Source organism: Oncorhynchus nerka, linkage group LG13, assembly GCF_034236695.1.
Source record: "Oncorhynchus nerka isolate Pitt River linkage group LG13, Oner_Uvic_2.0, whole genome shotgun sequence".
NCBI lineage: Eukaryota > Metazoa > Chordata > Actinopteri > Salmoniformes > Salmonidae > Oncorhynchus > Oncorhynchus nerka.
The window spans coordinates 30,960,207-30,972,988 of record NC_088408.1 but is presented as its reverse complement, the minus strand read 5'-3'; the positions used below and the strand labels follow the sequence as shown (position 1 = coordinate 30,972,988).

The 12,782-nt window shown below is 42.3% G+C and overlaps 1 protein-coding gene across 1 annotated transcript in view; it reads left to right on the top strand.

Annotated features, from left to right (window-relative positions):
* LOC115139357 (tumor necrosis factor receptor superfamily member 21-like) overlaps window positions 1-12,782 on the top strand; it is a 31,298-nt gene continuing 18,516 nt past the window's right edge. The window contains exons 1-3 of the mRNA XM_029676630.2: window positions 1-547; window positions 6,858-7,521; window positions 11,432-12,001. Coding sequence (XP_029532490.1) covers window positions 509-547; window positions 6,858-7,521; window positions 11,432-12,001 — 1,273 coding nt within the window. The 5' untranslated portion in view covers window positions 1-508. The remainder of the gene's footprint in view (window positions 548-6,857; window positions 7,522-11,431; window positions 12,002-12,782) is intronic.

The window sequence follows — 12,782 nt, the reverse complement described above, 5'->3', positions numbered from 1 at the left end:
ACAATATACAGACCGATAAGCAGACCACCTACCTTTCCGCATTTGGGACAACCACTCCCATCAAAGCGGAGACAATACCATTTAGTCATTATAGACAGTATCTCTGGTTCGGGCGAGTTTCGTTGGTGACGTCTGTCGCCAGTACCCGCCCCGTTCAGCTATCGCCTTGCTTTGCTGCATAGACCGCGCAGGAACCTGGACCAAACGAGGCGGAATTTCAGTTGCTTATCCATCATCGATATGGGAATTATACCATTCTTTCAGAACCAAGCTCTTATCCCATACTATCTGAAGCCAGTCCACTTCGAGACACAGACTATAAAAACTGCCGGTTGAAGGAACACCAGCAGTAGATTGTTATTATTGCCTTAGCCAGTACAGCATTTACAGAATATGTTTCCTGCTGATGCAGGGATGATATACCACCTTGTGCGATGAGAAGTAGCCTAACGTTTTCTCAGAACTGGAGATGGGCATTTTCTAAATTGTCCTAATTGATTTTGGGAAAATGCTCGGGACAATTTTAGTGCTCTGTATGTCTGTGGCGGTAAGTACCAGACACCTTTGTCTTTGGTATTGTTCTTATTATAGGGGTGCTTCCCGGCAGGTTCTCGATTTAAAGAGACCGTTTTTATTTTTGCGTTTGTTCTGTTCTAAACCTATCTGCAATTAGCCAAGTGAAGATATTGTTAACATTGACTCTTCTATAATTCGTGAATTGTACAGGTAATCTTGTATAATAGACTACAATATCGATTCATTTTTTAAATACAAAAATATCTATTGTCAGAACAGAATGGTAGGATGGATGAACAATAGCACATAGGCCTATGTGCTATGACACTTGCCCCATGAGAATGACACTACTATTTATCTTATTGCAGGCTACCTGTAAATGTAATTTATTGCTTGTTATTAGCTAACATTATTTAATTGTACACAATTGTATTGTAACATATGTCATCTTAAGTATCCCTGTCCCTGTATTCAAACAGCTTGTATGGGACTATCACCTGTGAGGTCCTATATGTATTACTGGAATCATCCAATACAAAGTCTCATATACTTCAGGCTTTGTTTTTCCAATGCTGGAGAAAAACTTAGGGAAAACAGACGGCATTGAAATGCTGTAGTGGATGTTGACCCACCCTGCCTCAATCCAATTTAACACTAATATTTAAGTAATGTTCTCATTTATACATAGATCCATGTATTTTTGTCTAATATCGACACTTCATACAGTGCAGGGCAATATTTATATGAGTGCTCTCAGCCAGAGAGAACATACCATCTAGGAATCTATGCATGTTTTATGACCAATTTTTTAAAGTACTATTTGGCTAAATTCTTTCTAGCCAACCTTAGAGATACAGTAGTCCATCATCCACTGTAATCAATTATTGACATTTAACCAGTAAAGGAGACATCCTTATCTTCCAGTATCACCATGGAACAGATATTATAACAAAATTATATTTTTCCATTCTAAAATGTAATTGTGTGTCAGTCCTTTCTGTGGTTTGGGCCCCTCTGTGCATCTCCACTCAGGCGAGGTCCACTGCTTGTTTGTGCTTGTGTTGTTGGCAGTACATTCTGACATTAGCATGAATATTCTTCACTGGCCCATGAAGGAGGCAGCACCACTGGTGTTTGTCAGTGATAAACGAGGCATGACTGCACCAAACACACTCCCTCTTCCTCGCCGTTTAGTTGCATGATGACATGTTGCAACAGGTGCTGGGTTGGTTGTTATCTGGTACTGTCTTATGGGAAGCTCAGTGTTGTCCAACAAACACACACATAGGTACTTTTGCACATAGTTACTTTTGCACAGCCATGCCTTCCATGTAGCCTACAACAGCACAGTTAGGCTCTAAGCTGGATTTTTTATTTTATTTTATTTAACCTTTATTTAGCTCTAAGATGGATGTTCTAAACCCGTCAAACTCAACTCTGGACCTCAAAGCTAGTTCCACTGTATTTTTTAATTGCTCTCCTGATTTAGACTTGGGACACCAGGTGTGTGCAATTAACCATCAGGTAGAACAGAAAACCAGCAGGCTCCAGACCTCGTAGGGTAAGAGTTGAATACCCCTGTTCCAGATCAGGGTTTCCCTGCAACAGCACTGCAGTGGCACGGCATAGATGGGCTGGCTGTCCTCTCCTCCCTCTGTCCTCCAGCCAGGGAGGGAGCATCCTGATATCACTCACTAACCTCCTGGAGCTCAGCTCTAAACATATGAGTTGTAATAGCACTAGCCTTGCTATGGCTTTAGTATTAATGATGTTCTATCAACAGATATACTCTATATGTATCCTATACACATTCATCATGTATCAAATGTATTAGATGTAATGGATACTGCTGTATACAATATCTACAAACCAGATTAGACTATAGTATTTCTCTCCTCTTTTTATCCTGCATGGCAGGTATGAAACGCTAAAGAGGGCTGAGGTAGATTCAGAGTAATGGGTAATTATCAGGGATTCATGGCCACTCACAGGCGGCGTAGTGTGATGGTGGGCAGTCCCTCAGACAGCAGCAGTCTCATGACAGGATGCCAGTGGTGTTTTTTTTTCAAACAGGAAATGCAGTGACAGGAGCCTACTCTCTTATCTGAGCTAGAAGGGAGGGACATTCACCCTCTCGCTCGCTCGCACGCATGCACACATGAATTCACACCCCAAACCGTCAATATCTGTCAGTTTCAGACCACCAAACTAATGTCCCTGCAGTGTATCACATGTTGAATATAACCAGTTTCACACTTGTTTTTTTATTGGGTAAACGTAATAAGGCTGGAATTGGAACATTTTGTACCTCATGACATATCATCAAAAGACTGTTGACTGTTGGCTGAAAATAACGTTGTTTGAGTGATGTTGCGCTTAGTTGCACCTTACTTATCTTCAAATGTCCATGGTTCGCTAGGGGTCACATGATGACACGAACAGATAGTTGTTACTAGATATGTTTTTTGGAACTCAGTCAGTGTCTCAACTGCGTCTTTCTTTTTCCCTACGCAGTTAAGCCAAAATCACGCTCCCATTGGCTAGCTAGCGTTGTCTCACTCACAGGCGATCTGCGCAGAGACAGTGGCCTTCCATGTAAGAATGGAAAGTGTAATTTACAATTAGCTGCCTACCGTAATGCAGAGCCTATTATTATCATCGTGTTTGGTAACATTTGCCCATGTATTTATTTTCAGAGTTTCAATGAGTTGTAAAAATGTCTCAGAACTCTGCTGAATTCCCTCAATTTAAGGTAAGCTAAGTTTACCTAGGCTACATAACGTTACTAGCTCCGTATTTGAAGTTATATTATCTTTAGCAGTCTATTATCAGGTAAAAGCATATGCTTATTATTCATAATTTCTCAAATATTTATTAGCTAATCATTCAGTCGAACACGCTATGCTACAGCCATTGAATCTGTCTTTGAGCATGAATGGAAGGTAATGGCTATCTCTGTCCATGACATTATGTTGTTATATTTTTCGATCTTGAAATACAAGGGCAAATGTTATTGATCAGTGACTGAAATTTCACACTAGGGGATATTCACTTCCGGACTTGGAGACTTGGAGAGCGCTCAAAGTGTTGTAGAACCCCTCTCTGAATAACAGGGCGTGGTTTTTGCTTAACTGCGTTAGGAATAAGAAAGATGCCCATCAACCTAATGTTGAGAGTTAGAATAGTAGAATTGCAGGAAATTAGCTATAAAACTGCAACAACAAACAAATCTAACTAATTTGTTTACTTTTTGTTAATAAAATACTTTTGCTGCTAACAGATCCCTCTGTACATATTAAATAATATTTTTTAATCCCAGTGCTTAGTTAATGTTTGTTAATGTTTTTTATTTATTTTTATTTCACCTTTATTTAACTTAGTGCTGAAATCCCGTTAACGGGATCGATATGACAACAGCTAGTGAATGTTCAGGGCGTCAAATTCAAAACAACAGAATTCTCATAATTAACATTCCTCAAACATACAAGTATTTTATACCATTTTAAAGGTAATCTTGTTGTTAATCCCACCACAGTGTCCGATTTCAAATAGGCTTTACAGCGAAAGCACTACAAACGATTATGTTAGGTCAGAGCCAAGTCAGAAAAACACAGCCATTTTTTCCAGCCAAAGAGTGGAGTCACAAAAATCAGAAATAGAGATAGAATTAATCACTAACCTTTGATGATCTTCATCAGATGACACTCATAGAACTTCATGTTACACAATACATGTATGTTTTGTTCGGTAAAGTTCATATTTATATAAAAAAAATCTCAGTATAGATTGGCACGTTATGTTCAGTAGTTCCAAAAACATCCGGTGATTTTGCAGAGAGCTACCTCAATTTACAGAAATATTCATTATAAATGTTGATGAAAATAGAAGTGTTAAATACATGGAAATATAGATAAACTTCTCCTTAATGCAACCTCTGTGTCATAATTCAAAAAAGCTTCACAGAAAAAGCAAACCATGCAATAATCTGAGTACGGCGCTCAGAGACCCAACAAGCCCAAAAGATATCCGCCATATTGTGCAGTCAACAGAAGTCAGAAATAACATAATAAATATTCACTTACCTTTGATGATATTCATCAGAATGCACTCCCAGGAATCCCAGTTCCACAATAAATGTTTGATTTGTTCGATAATGTCCATCATTTATGTCCAAATAGCTACTTTTGTTAGCGCGTTTGGTAAACAAATCAAAACTCACAAAGCGCGTTCACTAGTTGCAGACCAAATGTCAAAAAGTTCCGTTACAGTCCGTAGAAACATGTCAAACGATGTATAGAATCAATCTTTAGGATGTTTTTAACATAAATCTTCAATAATATTCCAACCGGAGAATTCCTTTGTCTTCAGAAAAGCGAATGGAACGGGAGCTACCTCTCATGTGAATGCGCGTGACCAGCTCGTGGCTGCTGGCAGACCTCATTCCCCTCTCATTCAGCCCCCCTTCACAGTAGAAGCCTCAAACAAGTTTCTAAAGACAGTTGACATCTAGTGGAAGCCTTAGGAAGTGCAACATGACCAATATCCCACTGTATCTTCAATAGGGGCTGAGTTGAAAATCAACCAACCTCAGATTTCCCACTTCCTGGTCGGATTTTTTCTCAGGTTTTTGCCTGCCATATGAGTTGTGTTATACTCACAGACATCATTCAAACAGTTTTAGAAACTTCAGAGTGTTTTCTACCCAAATACACTAATAATAAGCATATATTAGCAACTCTGACAGAGGAGCGGGCAGTTTACTCTGGGCACCTTATTCATCCAAGCATATAGTCAATGTGTAGCGGCTAATAGTATGGCTAATACACCCCCCCCCGACTACAAACTCAGGGATGTTGATTCAATTCTAAAGTCTGTTTTGCTGTGGTTCAGTTTAGGACATCAGGCATGTGGGAAAACTGCTAATCTCTATTCATGTTCAGCAGAGTTTGGTCTCACTCCCCCTCCCCTCAAAATTGTGAAAGGGTCCCACCAGGTCCCCGGCCCTCACATCAGCGAGAACAACATGTGCTTCTGAGCCAAACGGGGAGCAGCAGCGGAGGAGGCTGGTATTTTATTGTCCCGCTCCTGATGAGATTGCTCTGAGAATATTAATACCTCCCACCCCACATCTCTGAGATGAATCAGGGCACTCCCGTTTCTCTGGTAGGTCTACTGCAGTATGTAAACCATTAAAAACACTGGATTTGACCACAACTTTTAACAGGGCTCTGCATGTTCAGAAAGTGATGATGCAGCTCTCCTTTCTTTCCCTGTATATCGGTGGTTATAGCCTCAAACATCATATTTCTGTGGCGAATTGGCACACTGGACAAAAAAGTGAGATCAACAGAGTCACTTCCCATCCAGCCCCACATTTAAGAGAGGAAATAGAACATGTGGTCTGCCATTAGAAGGGGTTTTATGTAGGATCTGCATAGGGCTAGACTGGATGTAAATTCAGTGAAAGAAGTGGAGGGCTGTTGTGGATGCGGATGGCATTTCACTGCCATGGAACACATTCAAGCCATAATCACTTCAGAATGGAAGCGTTTACTAGTGCTGAAAGAATGCCTGTCAGTGAAAGTCAAACAGAAGGACATCACACATCAACAGAACATTGGGTACTGTGTGTTTTCACCAGATGTTATCTTGATGAAATTCCTCATTGTGCTGTTTAGAACATCAGCCAAGTTGTGGTACCAGTTATTTGAATGAATTTTCAAGTGCTCGCTACTGAGAATATGAAATATTTTTGTGTTCCTTGGATGGATTGCCTTAACATAAATATTTAACATTTTTGAAAATAACTAAATACAACCATGCCATGTTAAAACATATACTAATATATATTTAGTTTCTTTATAGAGAACTTGAATAAGTTATTTCAATTAGTTTATTGGATCTATTAAAGGTTGTAGCAACAACACCGGAAAAAATTAACAATCTTCTAGTACTTATGGAATTATATTTATTGATGACATAATAGACTTCTCCATTCCATGGTGATGTCACTGTTAGAGCATGCCCCCTGGCCATGGCCTAGCTTCTGTCATATTACAGTATGTGGGGAAGCCAGTACGGTAGGTGGCTAAGCACTCGGTGTGAGATTGTGTCCTGTAATGTTGACTCAATGCCCTTGTTTGTGACTCACTGTCCTTTAACTATAGCCAGTTTGGGGGTTTCTAGGGGTGACTTTGCCTGAGCTGTGGTTGTTTTCACACGTCAATTTATTAGGTAAATCAGCTGAGTCTCTAACAGCGACTCTTATGTGTTTTTGTCTTGTCTGCAGTACATTGTCTAAGCCCAACACTGTCTCTGTTGTCGTTTCTTTCTGTTCTCAGCTACTGTACAGTGTAGTTGGTGAGGCCTCCAGCCAGCCTCTGACACCCAGCCGAGGCACTGAGACAGAGGCCCTGTCTGCCCGCCACTACTACCACACAGACCCCAGCACAGGCATTCAGCTGGTCTGTGACAAGTGCCCCGCGGGCACCTTTGTTTCCAGACACTGTACCCAGACCAGTGTGAGGGATTGCAGCCGCTGTGACGAGGGCACATTCACTCACAGAGAGAACGGGATTCAGCATTGCCACCGCTGCAGGAGGCCCTGCCACGCCCCCCTCGTTGAAAAGGTCCCCTGCACGGCCACCTCGGACCGGATCTGCACCTGCCCTCCGGACACCTTCACCCAGGGGGACAGCTGCACGGCTCACTCCCTGTGCCCTGTGGGCTCAGGGGTTAAGAAGAGGGGCAACGATGTGGAGGATGTGCGCTGTAAGGCGTGCGCACGGGGGAGTTTCTCTGATATGGCCTCCAGTGTGTTGAGGTGCAGGACACACACAGACTGCCTGACCCACGGTCTGCCCCTACTGGCGACGGGCACTAGAGAGACAGACAACATCTGTGGACCTGCTTCTCCCACCTCCCCCACCCTCTTGGGACCTGCACAGTCTGCCTTCGTCCAGGAGCCCTCCTCTTCCTCCTCCTCATCTGGCCCAGTACGTAAAGGTAAGGGGCAGTGGACCAGACTCCCTCAACTACTTTACATCTGTTGCTCCCCCACCAAGGTTATTTTGTTTTTCATTTCAGTATCGCCCTAGATAATGCCCTCAGGGGATTGTAATTCTCATGTAGAAACTCTAGAGGTAACCCAAACTGTAGAACAGACTTGTGTTCCTAAAATACCTGTCCCCAGATGGCTATTATTCTCCCCTATTTGGTCTGGCATGTCAAACATTGGTCCGGCTATCAGGTACTGTACTGTAGTGATAAGGTGACATGTTTGGTCTTGTCACAGACAACACTGCTTTGGTGGAAAACATGTTGTTGTTTCCATACCTTTCCCAGACTACTCACTTCCTTGTTCTCACTCTGGTCCGTAAAAGGCCATGTCTGTAAAAAAAAATTGTAATTGCTTGTAGAGGGGAAAGGGGAGTAACCTGGGTAAACGGTTGCCCTTTTACTTAAATACATCACATGTATAGGAAGACAAGGGGAAGCCATTGGGGCTCAAGAGAGAGAAAGATTCCTTTGTAGGGGCTGTTGTTATTTCTTCCCAATTTGTCTCCCTGCCAAGTGTTATGTAACAGGTCATATTGACAATGATCACAAAGGATGCTCATCTGAAACAGATAAAAGCATTCAAGTCAAAGGTTCCTATTTTTTTTTATACTAACCAAATATTAGGCTGTCTATATGCAGGGAAGGGAATTCTCAGAAAATGTTAAATACTTTTGTCTCCTATAAATTATATATATTTTTTAAAATGGTCAGAGAAGATACTACACATTCCGGAAACGCTACAAGTAGTCACTCGCTGAAGATGTTACCATGGCAACATAGTTCTCGGGGACTGATTAACTATTTAGTTGGTGACAGTATTACCTCCACACCCGACTCATGACCGCAGTAAAATACTATATGACAGTTGCGCAGTGGTGATCCCCCCTATGCACTCTGGACATGCATTAGTAGTACCCAGCTCCCTGTGGCGGCAGGTAGCCTAGTGGTTAGCGTGTTGGACTAGTAACCGAAAGGTTGCAAAATCGATTCCCCCAAAAGAATATAAAGAATATGTCGTTCTGAACAAGTTAACCCACTGTTCTTAGGCCGTCATTGAAAATAAGAATTTCTTATTCTTTGTTATTCAATCATCAGGTCGCTATATTGTCTCTCGAACACTGTGATATCAATTAAAGCACGGTATGTGATTTTAAAACTCACCACTGTAATTGATCAATTTGAAGAAAGAAGTTCTATAACAAGTTGAAACTCAGTGGAAAACATGGTTGTTGTGGATGTTGTTTCAAAGCCTAACAGAACCAAATGGACAGCGCTTTCTAAGGTGATGATTCATTAAAAACACCCATATGCATATTAGAGTTTATGCGTAGTCCAAGCCCGTCCCCAAAAAACGGAATTAAAATAATGATTGTGCCAGTATACAATACATAACCTACCGCATAAAACACATGCCAGAAAAACATTTTAAAAATATATATACAGATTTAAGATGTATTTGGTACATAATTGGTCTACCCTAAATTAAACAAATGCAGATTTTAGTGAATTTGTATTTGATTTTGAATAGCATAGTAATAGGTCGTTTTTTATATTTTCATAATTAATAGGCGGACACATTACCTTTAGCTACAGAATATCTCACCACCGTAAATTTCCATCTCTTCCCCTCTCTCCTTCATTATTTTCACCAGCGCGCAGAGAGAAAGGCTGTCAACAGTTTAATGAAATATGTTTCGTTGTGAAAACATGTTACTATCGATGTTCCCGAACAGATTTCACTTGGTTTCCCAAATTAAGCACTGGTTAGCTGCAGGAACTGGGTTGGAGAGCCCATGGCATACAGAGTTTGGGCGGAATATCCCCTGTCGCGCAGCGAAATGACCGGAGTAGCCTACTGATGAGTGAAAAACAACGGCGTGTGCAGCCTGAGGCAAGAAACAGAGCGCAAGCTTTTTCCGCTAAAGTAATCAATAGACTATAGTCTCTTCATGCAGCCCATATATTTATTTATTTATAAGGCATTCAACGGTTTGTATCATTCACAACTGACGTTGCCAAATAAATGTAAATCTATCATATAGGACGTTTCAAATTATCACTTTAACTAGGCAAACTCTTAATTTCAATGACGGTTTAGGAACAGTGGGTTAACTGCCTTGTTCAGGGGCAGAACGACACATGTTTACCTTGTCAGCTCGGGGATTCGTTCTTGCAACCTTAGGTTACTAGTCCAACACTCTAACCACTATGGTACCTGCCGCAACCTCCTACTCAACATAGCTCCGGAATGGCAAAAATATCCTTTCTATTTTATTCAGCTGAGTTCAATATATCCTGCCTAAAATAAATAATGGACTTATTGTGATGGTGTATATTCAATTGATGTATTATACTTTTTAAAATGCATATGTTCCAAAGGCGCTCATCAGCGGCTTGTATGCGTGGAGGCCTGGAGATGCTAAACGTGTTTATGTTAATTAACAATCAGTTACTGTGAGAAGGCAGTCTTTTGCATGACAATAACCGGCAAACAAAATTTAATGAATGCCACAGCCCCTCGCAGGACTTTACAAGTCTTTTTTTTATCGGCTACTGCTTTTGTCCACAGTTTCATCCCAGTTTCGTCTGCAGTATTTCACGATGTCAACCACCCATAGAGGAGCATCAATTCCACTGCTATTTGTCTTGTGTGTAGATTCATAGCCTTTCACTTGGTTAACTTGCCCCCTCATTCAGTGAGAATGGCTGAGGGGTGTTCCAGTCCCACATGTACTACAGAGATTCCCATGCCTCAGTCTCAATGGGATGGGATGGGGAAGAGGCTTTTGCACAAGAACCACCACGACATGACAGTGTGTCCCCATGCAGTGAAGAACTGAAAGCATTGCAGTTGAGATGAATATGCCAATAACACAGCTTACTTCTGGATTACCTGTACACTGTTAATAGGATCCCAAGGATTACCAATGATCCGGGTGCCAATCCCAAAAGCATCCCCCAATATGATGCCATTATGAAATTCTAATCTAATCTGTTTAGTACTATAGTAGACAAGGGTATTCCAGTTCAGGGTTAGCGAGTTTTTACAGTATTGATTCAGGTTCAGTGGAAGTAAACACATCTCCCCTATTGATTGGCTGTTTTTGTTTCTACAGTAGCCTATAAAGGCAGTGTAAGTTTGACATTTGGGCCTGCTCTTTTGTTATGGGGCAACAGTAATATCCAGTTCAATCTCAATGGACTAATTGCCACATGAATGTGTTTACGCATATATCGTTGACTTCTTTTCAACTCAAAATCTCATTTATTTCCTGCTGAGACCGGAGCTGTAATTGAATTTACTCCAGCTTTAGTAGGACACTATATGAATTTTGTACTTTTATTTAACTAGGCAAAATCAGTTAAGAACACATTCTTATATATAATGACAGCCTATCTTGGAACAGTGGGTTAACTGCCTTGTTCAGGGGTAGAATGTCAGATTTTTACCTTGTCAGATCAGAGATTTGATCCAGCAACCTTTTGGTGACATGCCCAATGCTCTAACCACTAGGCTACCTGCCATCATTTAGCTAGCTAAAGTTAGGTACTTGCTGCTCCAATGTGGTAGCTGTAGAAGGAGCAATCTAGTGCTCTTCTCGTGTCAGATTAGTTGGGGCTTGGCCAGGGCGGGGACCTTCCCTTCCACAGCTGTCCAGCAGATTGCCTGTGGGATTAAAGTTTGACAATTTCTCCCTTCTGTGTTGTTGTAGTCTGGATTTAGCCCATCTTTGGACTGAATTTAATTATCTTTCTCTGCATCTCCCTCCCCCTTTGTCTCTCTCGCTTTTTCTCCCTCTCCTCCCTCATTCTCACTTTTCATTTCTATTTGTGTTTGTGTGGCTCTGTGGGTTAGACAACTTCAGACTGACAGCAGGTGCTGAGGACTTAGAGCTCTTACTGAGTGCCACAGGGATTCTACCCAGCCATGGCCAGGATTCCCCCCCAGCAGGCTCCTCCGAAGCCAGCCCCGAAGACAATGGAGAGGTCCTGAACCTAGCCGCTACGCCTGAAGCCCAGGACTCCACACGGACTCTACCACACCACAAGTACTCTGTTCCCAGTGATAACAACCGCACCCACCTGGCGGCCAACAACCGGGCCATGGATGGCATGGAGGATGGAGCTGGTGTGGGAGTGGGCAGATGGGTGCAGAGCTCAGGGTACAGGCCCACGCGGAGGGGCTCCCCCAGACCCAGCACTCATACGCACTTTGACATCAATGAGCACCTGCCCTGGATGATCGTTCTGTTGCTGCTGCTGGTGCTGGTGGTGATCGTGGTGTGCAGCGTGAAGAGGAGCTCCAGAGTTCTGAAGAAGGGTCCAGTCCAGGACCCCAGCAGCATCATTGAGAAGGCAATCCAGAAGAAGACCTGCCCCCCGACACAGACCAAGGAGAAGTGGATCTACTACTCCAACGGACAGGGTGAGTGGGCGCTTTATTTGACCTCTCAAAGGTTTATAGAAAGAAATGCAACTTTGGTGATAAGTATTTTTCTATGTAGCCGCATACTTTATAAAGACAGAAAAAATAAAACAGAAAAACATATATTTTTGGTACAAAGAGATATTTGCGTGACTCTCAGCCGAAAAGACCGAACATCTTTTGATCTGTTGTAGCACCAGTGGGGGAATCTAAATCCAATTCTTTCTGCGCCAGAGAACACTACACATAGCAGGACAGTAATGGCAGTTACACAAGCAAGGGCATGGTCTGCAACAAGCGGTAACTGCCACCTCACTCTCCTCACACGTATCTCCTCTTTCTCTACCTCTCTCCCATCCTCTTTTGTCTCACTTTCTTTTTCTACTTCCCTCTTTACCCCCTCTCCTCACATTACATTTACATTTAAGTCATTTAGCAGACGCTCTTATCCAGAGCGACTTACAAATGACTCTCTTCCTCTTTTCATTCTCTCTCTGTCTCCCTGATGTGTCTGGTTGTGTGTAACCATGGGAGCCGGGGTGGCCGCATGGGGCTGATCAGTTAAAGTAGTGAATCCACAGTACTGCAGCAGGCAGGCAGGAGGAAGAGCGCCGGCTGCCACAGACTGATGTCAGCCTCAGATATCCATCCGCTTGTAAGTGAGAGAGAGGGAGAGCTCCAACCCAGTGCAGTTCAGTTCAAACCAGATTTTTCCAGTTCTCTGTGGTTGGAGAGAAGCTCAACTTTATCATTGCACAGACACATGCCACCCTGGAGAGGG